Source organism: Mastigoproctus giganteus, chromosome 5 (genome assembly GCF_048544385.1).
Source record: "Mastigoproctus giganteus isolate SK-2022 chromosome 5, ASM4854438v1, whole genome shotgun sequence".
Taxonomy (NCBI): domain Eukaryota; kingdom Metazoa; phylum Arthropoda; class Arachnida; order Uropygi; family Thelyphonidae; genus Mastigoproctus; species Mastigoproctus giganteus.
Window position 1 is genome coordinate 44500356 of NC_143579.1, and position 13539 is coordinate 44513894.

Consider the following 13539-nt stretch of genomic DNA (forward strand, 5'->3'; position numbering starts at 1 on the left):
GGCCATAAGCCTTACCGGGGAAACCCCGGTGGGCCAGTGTGATTTTGGCCATAAACCATAGTATGAGGCCACTATAAATTTTCCCGGGTAAGAATTTTTGACCCAGTCCGCCTCTGTTTATCGATAATTGCTTTTCTTTTTCTCTCTGAATCTGCAGTGTCTTCACCAGGACGCTTCCTTTTCACACCTTTTAATTAAGTATTTTACTCATTTTTAGGGAATAAAGCACAATTACAAAACGAGGAGGCACGCTTGATACGCATAAACAAAGCTGCGCGCATGTAGCAACTGAATAAACAACACCATAAAGGCAGAGATACACTATTAACACCTCACATTTCTAGGGGTTACTACCATAAAACAATAAAAATCCAGTTGTGTTTCTGCTAGTGAAATGTTATAAACTGGTAGTAAACTCGATCTAATTGCATTTGCGATTATACCGATAGCTGGAATTGTTGGTTTTTACGTTATTATGGTGAAATGTGTTTCCCCTTCACTGATATAAAAAACATAAAAGCAGCAAAGTTGAATTTTGTTCATCTCTCGCTCTCATTCTCCGCCGTCGCACCGTATATCGATAACATATGAAAAACAACCTTGAAGATAGTGGGCGGTAGCGTTGCCAAACGAAAAAAATCAAGAACCGCGTAACTCCGAGTTCGCATAAGTCGGGGTATTACTGTACAATGCTTTCATTAATGTCTTGTTCTGTCAGCTTTTCAGATGAACACTTTCCCTGACAGAGAGCCATGCTAAGCACACAAAAACCCTGGCAGATAACTCATACCTGTTGCAAAAAAAAGCACAGGTAATTCCTATTCCTTAACAGGATTCATCATGGGGTGTTAGGAGCATCAGCAAATTTGGTTTGGAAAACCATGCATCTTTATCTGAGATAGCTAACCAAGCCACGTCGAGGAAAAAGGCTCCAAAATGTATCATGCCATAGATGGGACTCAAAGTAATATTTTCCGTGTGGGGAAGATACAAACCAAATGTGATATCCACATAGGCCTAGTGCGACAAAAGTGATCACCAAGAGAATGATATCCAGCTCAGGACCCCGGGTGTGCCAAGCCCATATTCACCAGATATGAGACCCTGGGAATTTGAGTTTCAGCAGCTGCTAAAGAAGCAAAATACATTTAAAAAGCCTTCCCCAAACACACTCAATCATTACATAATTGCAGTCTTGAAGATTCCAACTAATCAAAAGATGTAGATTTACCTACATTCCAATTTTGCTCTTAAAATGGAAAAACCAGTGTGTTAAAATGCCACGACTCAGCCAGCAAACACCTTTGCAATATGACATGCCAATAGCTTGAGTCAAATGAGCTGCGAACAGGGCATGCACGAGTCCTGCAGATGAAGTGTAGGTAAATCATAGCATTATCCTATTTCACCTTTTTGCAATTATGAACCACTTGGTGGATTATGCAATGGAGAGCGAGTTACAAATCTGATCCTCTTGTCAATGAGATCAGCATGGTCACTGACACAGCCAACTTACCAAGCATTTGGAAACTTTCAAAGTTGCTGTATACAAGCCACAGTTAGTTTTTATTTATGCTCCAAATAAAAATGAACTGCAGTCTGATTGTTACCATGTAATGGGACAGAAACAAACTTTACCCCTAGCACATTTTTTTTATAGCAATTTATCAATTGTGTTGGAGCAATAACACCATATCATCCTAACATGATTGATAAATTGCAGCAATCCTCGCACAGGTGTTAGTAAACCTCACCTTGCATGACATTTTTTTGGGTGGAGAAAACCTTGCTATTATGTTGGATGCAAATTTTTTTTTTTTTTTTAACTTTTCCACTTTTTGAATCCCAGCTAGTCAAAAAAAAAAAAAAAAAAAAGAGAAACCCCTGTATTATCGTCTGTGCTATTGAACTGCTGGAAAAATCTAAATCTCAAAGCTTTATTACTATTGGGTAGCACACCAGGCCATCCAAACGTTGAAGTTATGGTCCTACTGTCAGTTGTACTGGGTTAATACAAATTTTCCTTTAGCCGTTAGATAAAGGCATTATATCCACCTTTAAAACTTGTTCCATCAGAAAATCGTTACAATGGCCTTTGGGGAAAAAAAAATTGATACCTAATCTATTGAAGGCATGGAAACATTTCTCGATTGTGGACTGTATCAGAATCATAGCTTTTCAGATGATAGTGCAGATGAAGATTCTAACTTCCAAATTTTACACTGAAAAGCACAGGGGAAGGCATAAAGTTAGCCAACAATTAGTATCTTATTTTTTGAATGAAAGGAGCCCTATTCAGTAAAGAGCAGAAGATACAAAAAAAAAACCTAGAATATAAACCACCCCCCCTTTGTACTTTTTTTTTTCTTAGTCTCACATATCACATTTTATAGGAACATAAGTGATATGCAGGTAAGGCTTGTTGTGCAAATTGCAGTGTACTGAGACCAGGAAACTGCAGGGAGATCAACTGAGGTGTTTAAAGCCTTGAACAAGCTGAATGTTAATTGCATTCTTCCACTTGCTGAAAGTACACACGAGGGGGCATAAATTCAAGTTGAGTAAGGATGGTTGTGCAGAAATTTGCCTCCAATAGTGGGCAGTTGATTGTTGGAACAAGTTTCCATCTGTTTTTACATTTCTACTATTACCACAATCGGTGGCACCACCACTTCTGGGTAAAGAGAACCATTTGTTCAAATAAGCTTTGCCACAATTCTAGAAGTACCAATTTCCATTTTATTACTTAGACTTCAAACTGAACAATAAAACAAATCCCTACAGAGAGCATGGCATACTTTTATTGTAGTTATTTTGAACATTAATACAAAAATCCAATTTTAGTGCAACCTGAACTACAATGCCATCTTTCAAGTATTCAATATAGCAATCAACTGTAACAAAAACAGCCACACAGCACCCGACAGGCAACTTATTTTCAGAAGTTTATATTCTCTGAATTTTGCTTCAACTATACCAAAGCACTCAATCTTTTCTTAATGGGCAGCCACTGAACAAAGGTCACAAGAATGATAATGCTGCATCTCATGCCTCTGTATAATTACCCGAACAAATTCAAAATCTCATACCAATTCTAGTGTGGTTTTTAATAACGGTTATGTTCATATCCAAATAACATTCATAAATGCATATATACTGTGAATGTTTATATTTAGATACATATCTTATGTTACATATGTATATAAAAAATGCACAACACTAGATTTCTTTACAGTTCTGGTAGTAGTGGCAGGTTTGCATTAACATCAAAATTCATTATACTTTAGTACCCCTAGAACATATTTCTTGCACCTCAAGGTACTTGCAATGAAATTAGAACATTAGTTACTAAACTTAAGTGTTTTTGTTTACAGTGAGAAAAGATTTAAATTTCCACGAAAAACTTAGTTCTGAGAGAGAGAGAAAAAAAAACCCCCACAGATAATCAGGTAACATTTAGAATGAACATTTTTCTTAATTCAGAAGTTTTAGAAAAATGCATTACGGATGTATTTTTTTTCCATGATTTATTAACATTTTTAAGTGACTTTATACAAATTCTCTACACGTTTTTAGATTATATACAAAATGTAAATTTTTAAAAAACTGAATTCAAGAAAATGTAAGTATATTTTTCCTCTAGAAACCAAATAATGAAATTACATGATCTGTTTGGGAGACAATCTAAAAAACAAAGTACCACATAAAGTTTGATTTTTTTTAATACCAGCTCTTCAATAATACAACTTTGTCGTTAGGCACAAAACCACTGCATCAGAAACAAAATTTGACCAATTAAGTTAAACACTATCACGGAATGCCATCACATTATAGAACCATTTAATCAGTTTCAGTCAATTATGCCACCAGAAAATTTTCTTATTAGAGAAACACTTGCAGAAGTTATTTGCAACTAGAAATGGTTTATCTAGTAATATGAAAGCTAGATTGCATTTAAATTTTTACTATATTCAAATCTTTTTCTTTGTTAGAGTTCAAGGAGTGTTGAAGCATATACATTTAGGATACTTTTGTGGAAGATAACACTAAAAAATCAAACCAGACTGCTAACTTGTACAGAGGTAATAACAGCAACAGAATAAAAGGACAAAGTAATGACCAATAAGCTTACTTTATATATATAATATAAAATTTCCTATCAACATAAGGGCCTGATCATCTGTCAGACACCCACAAACTTTTAGAAACATTACTTTCTGAATTTAACGCAAGTTGTGAGTTCACAAAGTGCACTTAAGTCTTACATGTGCAGAGCACCCTTCTGTCACTCTATTTTAATCAGTTTCATTCACTCTGTACAATAACATTGAGGGGAAGGGTATAAGAAATACTATAACATACAAACTCCTGAGAATTTTCCATGTTTAATGAAACAAGACTGACAACACTTAAGATAAAAACAACTGCCTTCCAGCTTTGTAAGCATTTAAATCCCATAATGAAGCTGTAGTTCATAACTTATGGAAAAAAATAAATAAAAAAAATAAAATAAAAAAGATCCCACAAAGTGACAATTTTAATCACTGTTTTACATAAAAATTAGCCCAATTTAAAATTTTAATTTTGGCTTAATTGAGGTTTCAATTTATGTGAAATGAAAAATTTAGCACTAACTGAATCAGATGAAAGTGTGATTTCTTTTAGCTCTCAATACATGCAATGGGATGTGATCAATTTCAGTGAAAGTCCTCAACATTTCCCCCCCCCTTTACCCAATATAGTCTTGAGTCTTTAATTGGCATTTTTGCAAGCAATGATAGCTTCTTCTCCTACAGCACACAGAACTGTTACCTATTAAAAAAAATAATAAATTATTATATTAAAAAGCAACAACTTTCAAGCATTAAAGATAAAAGGGAAATTCAATAGGAGTTAATTTTTTTTTGTACCTACCACTACTTGGAGAATATTAAATGTCCTGTGCATTTACTGCTCTAACCTGGTGTAAAAATCTGCAATACTTTCTGATAATGACAATAATGGATAAAAAAAAAAAAAATTTTAATTGAAAAGGAAGGTTTGCAAGACAGATGTGTAAAATCTGTTTTCAGCCAATTGTTGGAACAACAAAGTTACACCCAGTAATTATGGAGCTGTAGGAATAAAGGATTAGAAATCGTTAGAGGGGAACATGCAGATACTAATGTCGTATGCACACATATGGATGGGGTACCTACCCTCTGATTTTTCACGTCAGTGGAGTGATGCCAGTCATAATATACAATATGCTTTGACTACCTAGCCTATACCTAGACCATACTTTTCAATCCATGCCAACTGTTGAGCATATAATAACCCACAGGAAACTTTGCAATAGCTTTGTGTTCACTGTTGCAATTAAGTAACTGCCACTGGAATATGTCGTAATTTGATTTTATTGCTGCAGGCCTGAAGGGTTCTTTTAACAAACAAATAAATTACGGCAACTAAAATGTCAACTGCCACTAATTCTTTTCTGTTCTGTGTCTGAAATCAATGTCCATACAGTTATTTAGTAAGAAACAAATTCACAGTTGGTTAATTATGATGTCCTGCACACACAGCGATAAGGCTTATTAAGGTTTCTTCACCTGTCTAACTTGTATATGCAAGGCAATATGAAACAGACCTGAACCAGGAGTACTATGCAAGAGAAAGTACACTGGTGGTAACTAATATCTGAAATCAGCTAACTATAGCCTTGACTGAAGAGGGTATTACTGTATTTGTCGGGTTAATAAAATGCACCTTTCCCCCTTGTATCTTAAAAAAAAAAAAAAAAAAACCTCCCTGCATCTTAGAAGCTGAAAGTGGGAATACAGCACAAGTACAAATCCGAGAGTTAATCTATAGCAGTTAACTACTATACATTAGTACACTTAAAATTTTGGACCACTGCCTACCGAGATGATAAAACGAAGCACACCATTCGCAAAATTCCACCTAAATGAACAAATTTAGAAGAAAACTGGTGTAGCTGGATAATGGAACTTGGGTATTGCAGTGAGTACTAAAATGATCCAGTCAGTAATGAAGCTGAAGTTGAAATTGTTGTTCTGACTGTTACTTAAATAGATATTCCAGTCATAGGAGACCCACCAAATACCATATAGATACTCCCAATTACGGCACAATACAAGTTTCCAGATCTTTTGCAGCATGGAATGGATGAGGAGCAATATTCTCCTAGAGACGTGCAATGAAGGATAATGCATTTTGACACAAAGGCTTTGGGATCAGAAATCTCAAAGCTACTAAGAGCATTGTAGCAAATATTATGTTCAACTGCTGTAAAGTGCTTCTTCTGTCAGTCAAACACAGGAGACCAATATACACACAACCAGATTAGTTTTGTAGAGGTGTACTGATCAGCTCCCCAAGATATGGATTAGAGATTGAAGTATGCAACTGCTTTAGACAAAGTACAGATGAACTGTAGTATTAACAAGTGGCACTGGAGCCAAGGTTGCTTGTGAGTGACAGGAGTTCCGTTCTGTCAGCCAATAGAGATCCAGGATTCTCTTTTGGTTAAATATCACGTGTCTTGTGGCTGATAGATGTTAAGGTCAGCCATACAGGTTATATCTAAGTTTACAAAGGTTTTTGGAATATTTTGTACCACATTATTGAACCATGAATGAGACAGTATGTATAGATAGCAGATCCAAGCCTAAAGGAAATTCTGAAATAAAAACAGCCTTAATTTACTAATTATTTAAGACAGCAAAGCATATATAATTTTAATAACAGAATTGTGGGGAATTCAATGCAGAAGTCAAAATCTGACAAATTTGGGACACATTGCATGCATTAGGTATATGATCACGACAGAACGTCCTGCTCCTCAAAAAAAATATTCACAATTTGGAATTAACCATTAGTCTTATTTTCATGTTCAGCATAAGAGAGAGAAAAACCCCACTACCTCATGGTACTTACAATCACAGTATTATCCTCTTTACCAAATTCTTCTCTAATTTTCTGACCAAGATCACCTTCTGGAATTCTAAGATCATCACGAGTGTCACCTTTGTCATTCATCAATGTGGCAAATCCATCATCACTAATATCAATAAGCTAAAGAAAGGAATAAATAAAAACAGCATTATAAATCACCAACAAATAGCTTACTCATTTATTGATATACTACATTGGGGAGGGGGTTGGAATAGACAAACACTAAGTGACATTCAAAAAAACAAGCAAGTTCAGTCAGCTCGAATGTCCATTATTTGGGAAGTCGCTATTTCAACAGTTTACTGTACATTTAAATGAATTTTATAGAACATTTAGCTCCTGTTATCGTTATGTTCCTAATTTCTCTTCTCTCGTCCAACCATTCTTGTGGCAGCATGTGCATTCTATAATCTACACAAGAGCTTGAGTGACATTTAACAAGTCAGCCACAAAGAGAATTTTACATTCCTAGACCTTTTAAACAGTTCATTTATATGAAACATGGGAAGAAAAATTAAGTCAACAAAGCATTAACTTTCTACACATGTATGGCACCACGCATTGTATGAGAAGAAAATTACCACACTACAGGACTGTATAGGATTACAATCAGACTCTCTGGGTTTGTTATTGAAAATGTTTTAAGATTCACAGTAATTTCCTGCTGAGAAGAAAGCTGTGGCATTTGAATGCTCCAGTATGTCGTGTGTATTTCAAATATTTTTTTATCCTGCATATTTTCAGCTGTCTTATCTTGAGGTGATTTTAACAGTATAATGTTTGGTTTTTATACAGTGATTCCCAAAGGATCAAATTTAAAATAACCCGTTTTTAATAAAACAAAAGCATCTGTGTCCAATGGATATTTAGATCTTGCCTCATGAAAAGAGAACTCAAAATAAAGATTTCACCTCATCTCTTAACAATTAATTTTCCAATTTCCAGGCAAGTATACATGTAAAAGAACAATCACTTGCAAAAGTGAGAAAATTTAATAAATCAGTTTTCAAATAAATAAAAATCAAAATACAGTTCTTGTCAGCAGTGGTTTTGCTGAAGTATAACATTCTGATAAATTTATATTGTAATTGCACAATTAAGACATTATGCCCTGAATGAATAATTTGTAAAAAAATGGGATTACCTGAAAATCTGAACGGCTAACATTTGGTACATCTATATTATGTGTAGAAGGACATAAATCTTCATATTTTTTGTTAGTGAAGATATCAAGTCCAACCAAGTGAACCTAAAAAAAAAAAAGTATATATATATATATATACACATACACACTGTAAAAAGATCAGGACTAATAAATAAACGTTTTCTGTAGTTATTTTGAGAATGACCATTAATTAGCATAAAATATTTCCACACAGATTTAAATCCAGTGTATTGGTATTGGGAAATGTCTTCCAGTCACAGGGTGTTATAAAGTGTCACCTCAGCTGTTATTTACACCAGGATGCACATCTAACCGTCACAAATTTTAATCACTGACAATACCTCTAAGTAAAAATGGCAAGGGAAAGAACAGATCACAAAATGGTATATCAAAAGAAAGATTGTTTTGCTAGTAAAGTTATTTTAACAGAAAAGCAGCAACTCCAGGACTGCAATAGATACCTTAAAACAGTTTCTCAAACTGTGGGATACAACCCCCCCAGGTGTGTGTGGGGGGAAGCTGGATACAACTGAGTGTGTAATGTATATATAAAAAATAATAATCTTAGTTAAAATGAGAGTTAAATCTCAAACATGTTAACATGCATCATTAACCAAATTACAAGACAAGCCCCCCTAAAATTGTTTTTTTTTATTGCCCAATTTTAACATCAATGTAATTTACTCATGGAGGAAGGGGTAGGGGTTGTGGTACCACAAAGTTAGAGAACCACATTCCCCAAACAGGCAGAATTTGTAGATTATGACAGAAGGCTCTGTGGTCACAACAGATGAAGTCAAAGAGATTGTTGCTATTGCTGATGATGTAGCAAAAGAAATTTGTCCAAAGTTCTTAAATCCATCATTCATTGATGTGTACAAACACTGATATAACAGCTAATGCAAACTTGATCTGCATTAATATAATGGCTGTGCTATATGATTTCTGACAAGGATTGTGGGTTGACAACATGGCTGGGAAACAATTTTGCAAACTAACAAGGTCTGTTTCAAGTGTGAATTTAAAATTAATTTCATTAACCATTTTCCTTCAAGGAATTTCAAACTAATCTCACTCAGATGTGTGAAATGGCAACCAAGTGTTATGATCTTCATATCATGTGATGCCTTGATCGCAAGGAGAAAGGTTTGGATTAATTTTTTTATTATTTTATGCAGTGCAAAATGGCCAGTCGGTAACTTAACTACTTTGCAAAACATTTGATGATCGTCACACGGTTCCCTGTCACTTTAAGAATGCTTGGCCATCTTGATCCCGAGACCTCAATCCTTATGACTTTTGGTTATTGGAATATCCCCAGGACATGTCCAACCTTTGGCTGATTTGAAGGAAAGCACAAGACATGTCACTAACATTCACCATGGCATGTTCCAGGCTACAGATAACCCTGCCACACTGCATCTCCCGGACACAAATGGTCACCATACTGAACACTGTAATCTGTACCATGGCTGCAAGAGATGCATTATTTTGTAGGATTTTGACAAAGCACCTGACAGAATCCTACATGAACTGGAACATGGAATTGCAGGAAAACCACACAGTGCCAATTGCTCCAAGGTGGCAGTTTTTGTAACTAATTTTTTGCACATCCATTTCCATGTACTGGATAGAGTTCCATTCCAAATTTATCCTTAATCACTTTAGCTGGCTGTATGTTTTCACCTACAGCCAGCTAAAGTGATGCACTTTATAAATACCCTGTATCTCAATAAAATAACACAGCTGTTGAATAAGCAAACACTTGCTTCCAATCACAAAGTGACATGGCTAAGAGGAACTTTAATTTTAGAAATACACTGATTATGCTTTCAGACTAAACTGACAATGGGGGAAGAGAAACTTTCTAATTTGGAAATCAGAATTTGTGGTATGCCAATTTTCACAGTAAATTCAAAAACATCAGTCCAAATATGACAAAAAAAAAGCCTCTAAACTTGAAAATAAGCAAGAACTCAAGTGCCATTTAATTGAAATACCATGCATATAAAAGTGTGCATTTAGTCAGTATGACATCTAGTTTTGGACCAAAGCCTTTATTTCTTATTCTGCAACAAAAGGACCCTTAGAGAAGAAAGACCCACCAAAGCAAAGATACCATACGAGTGAGGGTTATCAGCATGAAATTAGTGACACTGAAATTAGACGGCATTACATATAACTTGAATCTGGAGGCAAGTAAGGCTCCAAGAGTTGATGATATACACTGTTTGAAGGGGGCAGAGAGAGTGCATTGCCTCACTTGAGATTCCCCGCTACATGAGGAAAGTGCTAATGTACCAATATTAAAGGTGGGTCTAGAGCAGTGGTTTTCAACCGGGGTGCCACATAATTTGGGTTTAAGTTACTTAAACTTATTATTTTTAAAAATTTATAAAAGTTTATTTAATTATAAAACAGTGTACAGTATGGTAGGGGTGCCGCAAAATAAATTAAATTACTTAGGGGTGCCATTATTAAAAAAAAGGTTGAAAACCACTGGTCTAGAGCAAAGTGGTTCCCTACAGATCAGTGTGACTTCACTGGTGGACAAAATCATGGAGGCAAAGAGTGCAATACAGAAACATTCAAGCAGAAATAGAATTGTGATAGCTACAAAACATGGTCAGCTATTCTGACTTGGTCACCCATGAGCAGAATGTAGGAAATCATTTCTACATTGTTTTGTAGGATTTCAGCAAAGCAACTGACAGAATCCCGCATGAACTGGAACTGCAGGAAAAATCATAGATGGGATTTTTTGTGCAATTAATGGTTACTCTTAACATTGGTATTGGCACCAGTTCTCCAATTCTCTTAAATGAGATTGACAAAAGGGTAAAAGACATGTTTAAATTTGCAGATGGTGCTAAGGTTGGGAGAGTGGTTACTGATCAGCAACAAGCAACATCTTGGAATTACCTGGATATATTAATAGCATTGTTAATTATAAATAATATGCCAAGAAGATCAGTGCCAAATAAATGGAGCTTTTTTAGAATGACTTTTGGTGGAATTGAATTAAAAACAGGAAGGGATTTCGGAGTTACAGTATAGTTGGACATGAAAGCAGGAGGCAAGGATAGTCAGTGTTCCCTCGACAATCCATCGAACATTTGCTTGTAGAAATAGGAAGGTTAGAATCCCCTGTATAAGGCAATGCAAGAAAGGAATAGGAATACTGTCAAGGTATGAGCAATCCTCTTGGCAACACCAGCAAAAGGGATCTCTCAATGAGGTCTTTAACTAAGAGGGGATAGCAAAACGAAGGTAAACTTTCAATAAATGCTACGATTCCAGAACCAGGGATGATAAATTTAGGGGGGGGGGGAGCATTAATTTTCTTTTATTTTTAAAATTTTTTTAGCTATTTTATATTTTGGGCAGTGTTGCAAAGCCTGGGAGTCCTTGCACCATATAGTCATAAAACCAACAAAGTTTTTGGGAAATTCAGAGAGTTTATATCATTCAGTGAAATCTTTCCTACCAATGATCTCTAACACATCTATAATCAGAGTACCTATAGGTGCTGGCAGCTGTTTATCAGTATTAAATATGTAAAAACCAAAACAAATCCACAAATGACATTAATTACACAAGTTCTAGTCTTCCACTCTGTACTTTAGACAAATAAGATAAAAACAAGTAAGTTATACAGCAGGTCCAATCTGACAAGTTCTTAAGGGCACCATAAAAATGAAATGATAAAAAATCAAGAGGCACATGCACTGACATCTGTCATATAAAACCTTACTTCACAAATGGCAAGAATTTACACAGCATTAACACAATGATGGTACTGAATGCATTGCTGACAGACTTTCTCAGGCTACTGTTGCTTAATGAATGCCCAATAACACATCTTCTTCCACAAGACCATGGATTTATCACTATTGCTTCAAGTCAAAATAATCATTTGGTCATTGTTTAAATGACTTTAATACGTGCAAGGGATAAGTTGTATATGTAACACAGTTAAATAAAATATCTACATGTACTACAAAGTTAGTCTATGTGGAGAAAACAGGATTTCCAAACACCTGTAGGCCAGTGGTTTTCAACCAGGGTGCCGCAACAACATTCCAGGGGTGCCACGTAATTTGGGTTTGTCACTTAAACTTATTTTTTTAATTCAAGTGTTTATTTAATTATAAGAAGGTGTACAGTATCTTTTTAATTTTGTGGTGATCTATAATTGATGTTTACTCAGTAACTCTATATAAAGAATAAAATTATATACTGTATATATATAATCTGCATTATAAAATTTAATTTTTATAATTATATTATAATAAATATAACATATATATATATTTATATATATATTAAAAAATAACATTGTATATTAAAAATAATATATATATATATATTATTAATAATAATATATATATATATATATATATTACTTGGATCTTCATATAGAAATATTACATAATAATAAAATAGACGTAAACGTATATAATAAAAGAGATGCATTTAATTTTAACGTAGTCAGCCTTACAAAATGGAAATCAAATGTATCAAAATCAGTGCATGCTAATATAATTTCATCGCAATGTTTAAGGATTGCTTATATCTGCAATAGTAATAAAAATTGTTCAACAGGCTTAACAGCGTTGTACGGCAAGTTGATTAATAATAATTTCCCTATCGCTTACCTGAAATATCACTTCAGGAAAGCAATTAGCATAATTAATTTCAAAAATTTGTTTTCTGAACCTATCGTTTCAATATAATTTTCAATAAAATCGTTATATTTAGTGCCATGTATATATGTAAATAGGATACACTTTGCATTCTTGGTGTCTTACGGCGTAGAAAACTTGTACCCACCGGTTTGCAAATTACAGTGTATCATTTTTTTTTTTTTTTTTTTAATACATATAGTTAATTTCATTTAAATTTACTTAAATTCACGCTGAGATAACATGCAAATTCAGCTCAGGGTCCTACTATAGGAACGGGTTTGCGTTCCCGGGCATACCCGAGCTACAACTTATATCTTGTAATGTCTTTAAACTGTCCTACACTCTTTATTTTTATTTCTCCGAAATTATTAGGGCAATCCGAGGACGTAGGAGAAACTATTTCTTATCTATACCACTATTTTTCGCCTTTGTGGAGTTCAGGTTCTATTTTTCCTACTCCTTTAGTTTTTCTTCTTACTATCTGCATGTTTCTCTTTGCGGTAATTTAATTTAATTATTTATTTTTACCGTATCCATCACATAGGGGACACCACATATTATTTTGACGACTATTACATTATGTCCTAGATACGGTCAAATGTAGTATGTATTATATATTTAATCTTGTTTTAATCCTTAAATTACGTTCTCTGTCGGGTCAAGGATGATTAATATATGCTTACATTTATATTTTACTTATATTTCTTACCTTTGATTCTAATATTTTAA

At 34.4% G+C, this 13539-nt stretch overlaps 1 protein-coding gene across 5 annotated transcripts in view; it reads right to left on the reverse strand.

Annotated features, from left to right (window-relative positions):
- Positions 1–3704: 3704 nt before the first annotated feature.
- Positions 3705–13539, reverse strand: part of LOC150085343 (eukaryotic translation initiation factor 5A-1-like) — a 60168-nt gene continuing 50333 nt past the window's right edge. For all 5 annotated transcript variants that reach the window (XM_090373998.1, XM_090373999.1, XM_090374001.1 and 2 more), the window contains exons 3-5: positions 8102–8206; positions 6940–7077; positions 3705–4812 (exon numbers count right to left, since the gene is read on the reverse strand). In XM_090373998.1, the coding sequence (XP_090230124.1) occupies positions 4753–4812; positions 6940–7077; positions 8102–8206 (303 nt within the window). In that variant the 3' untranslated portion in view covers positions 3705–4752. The remainder of the gene's footprint in view (positions 4813–6939; positions 7078–8101; positions 8207–13539) is intronic.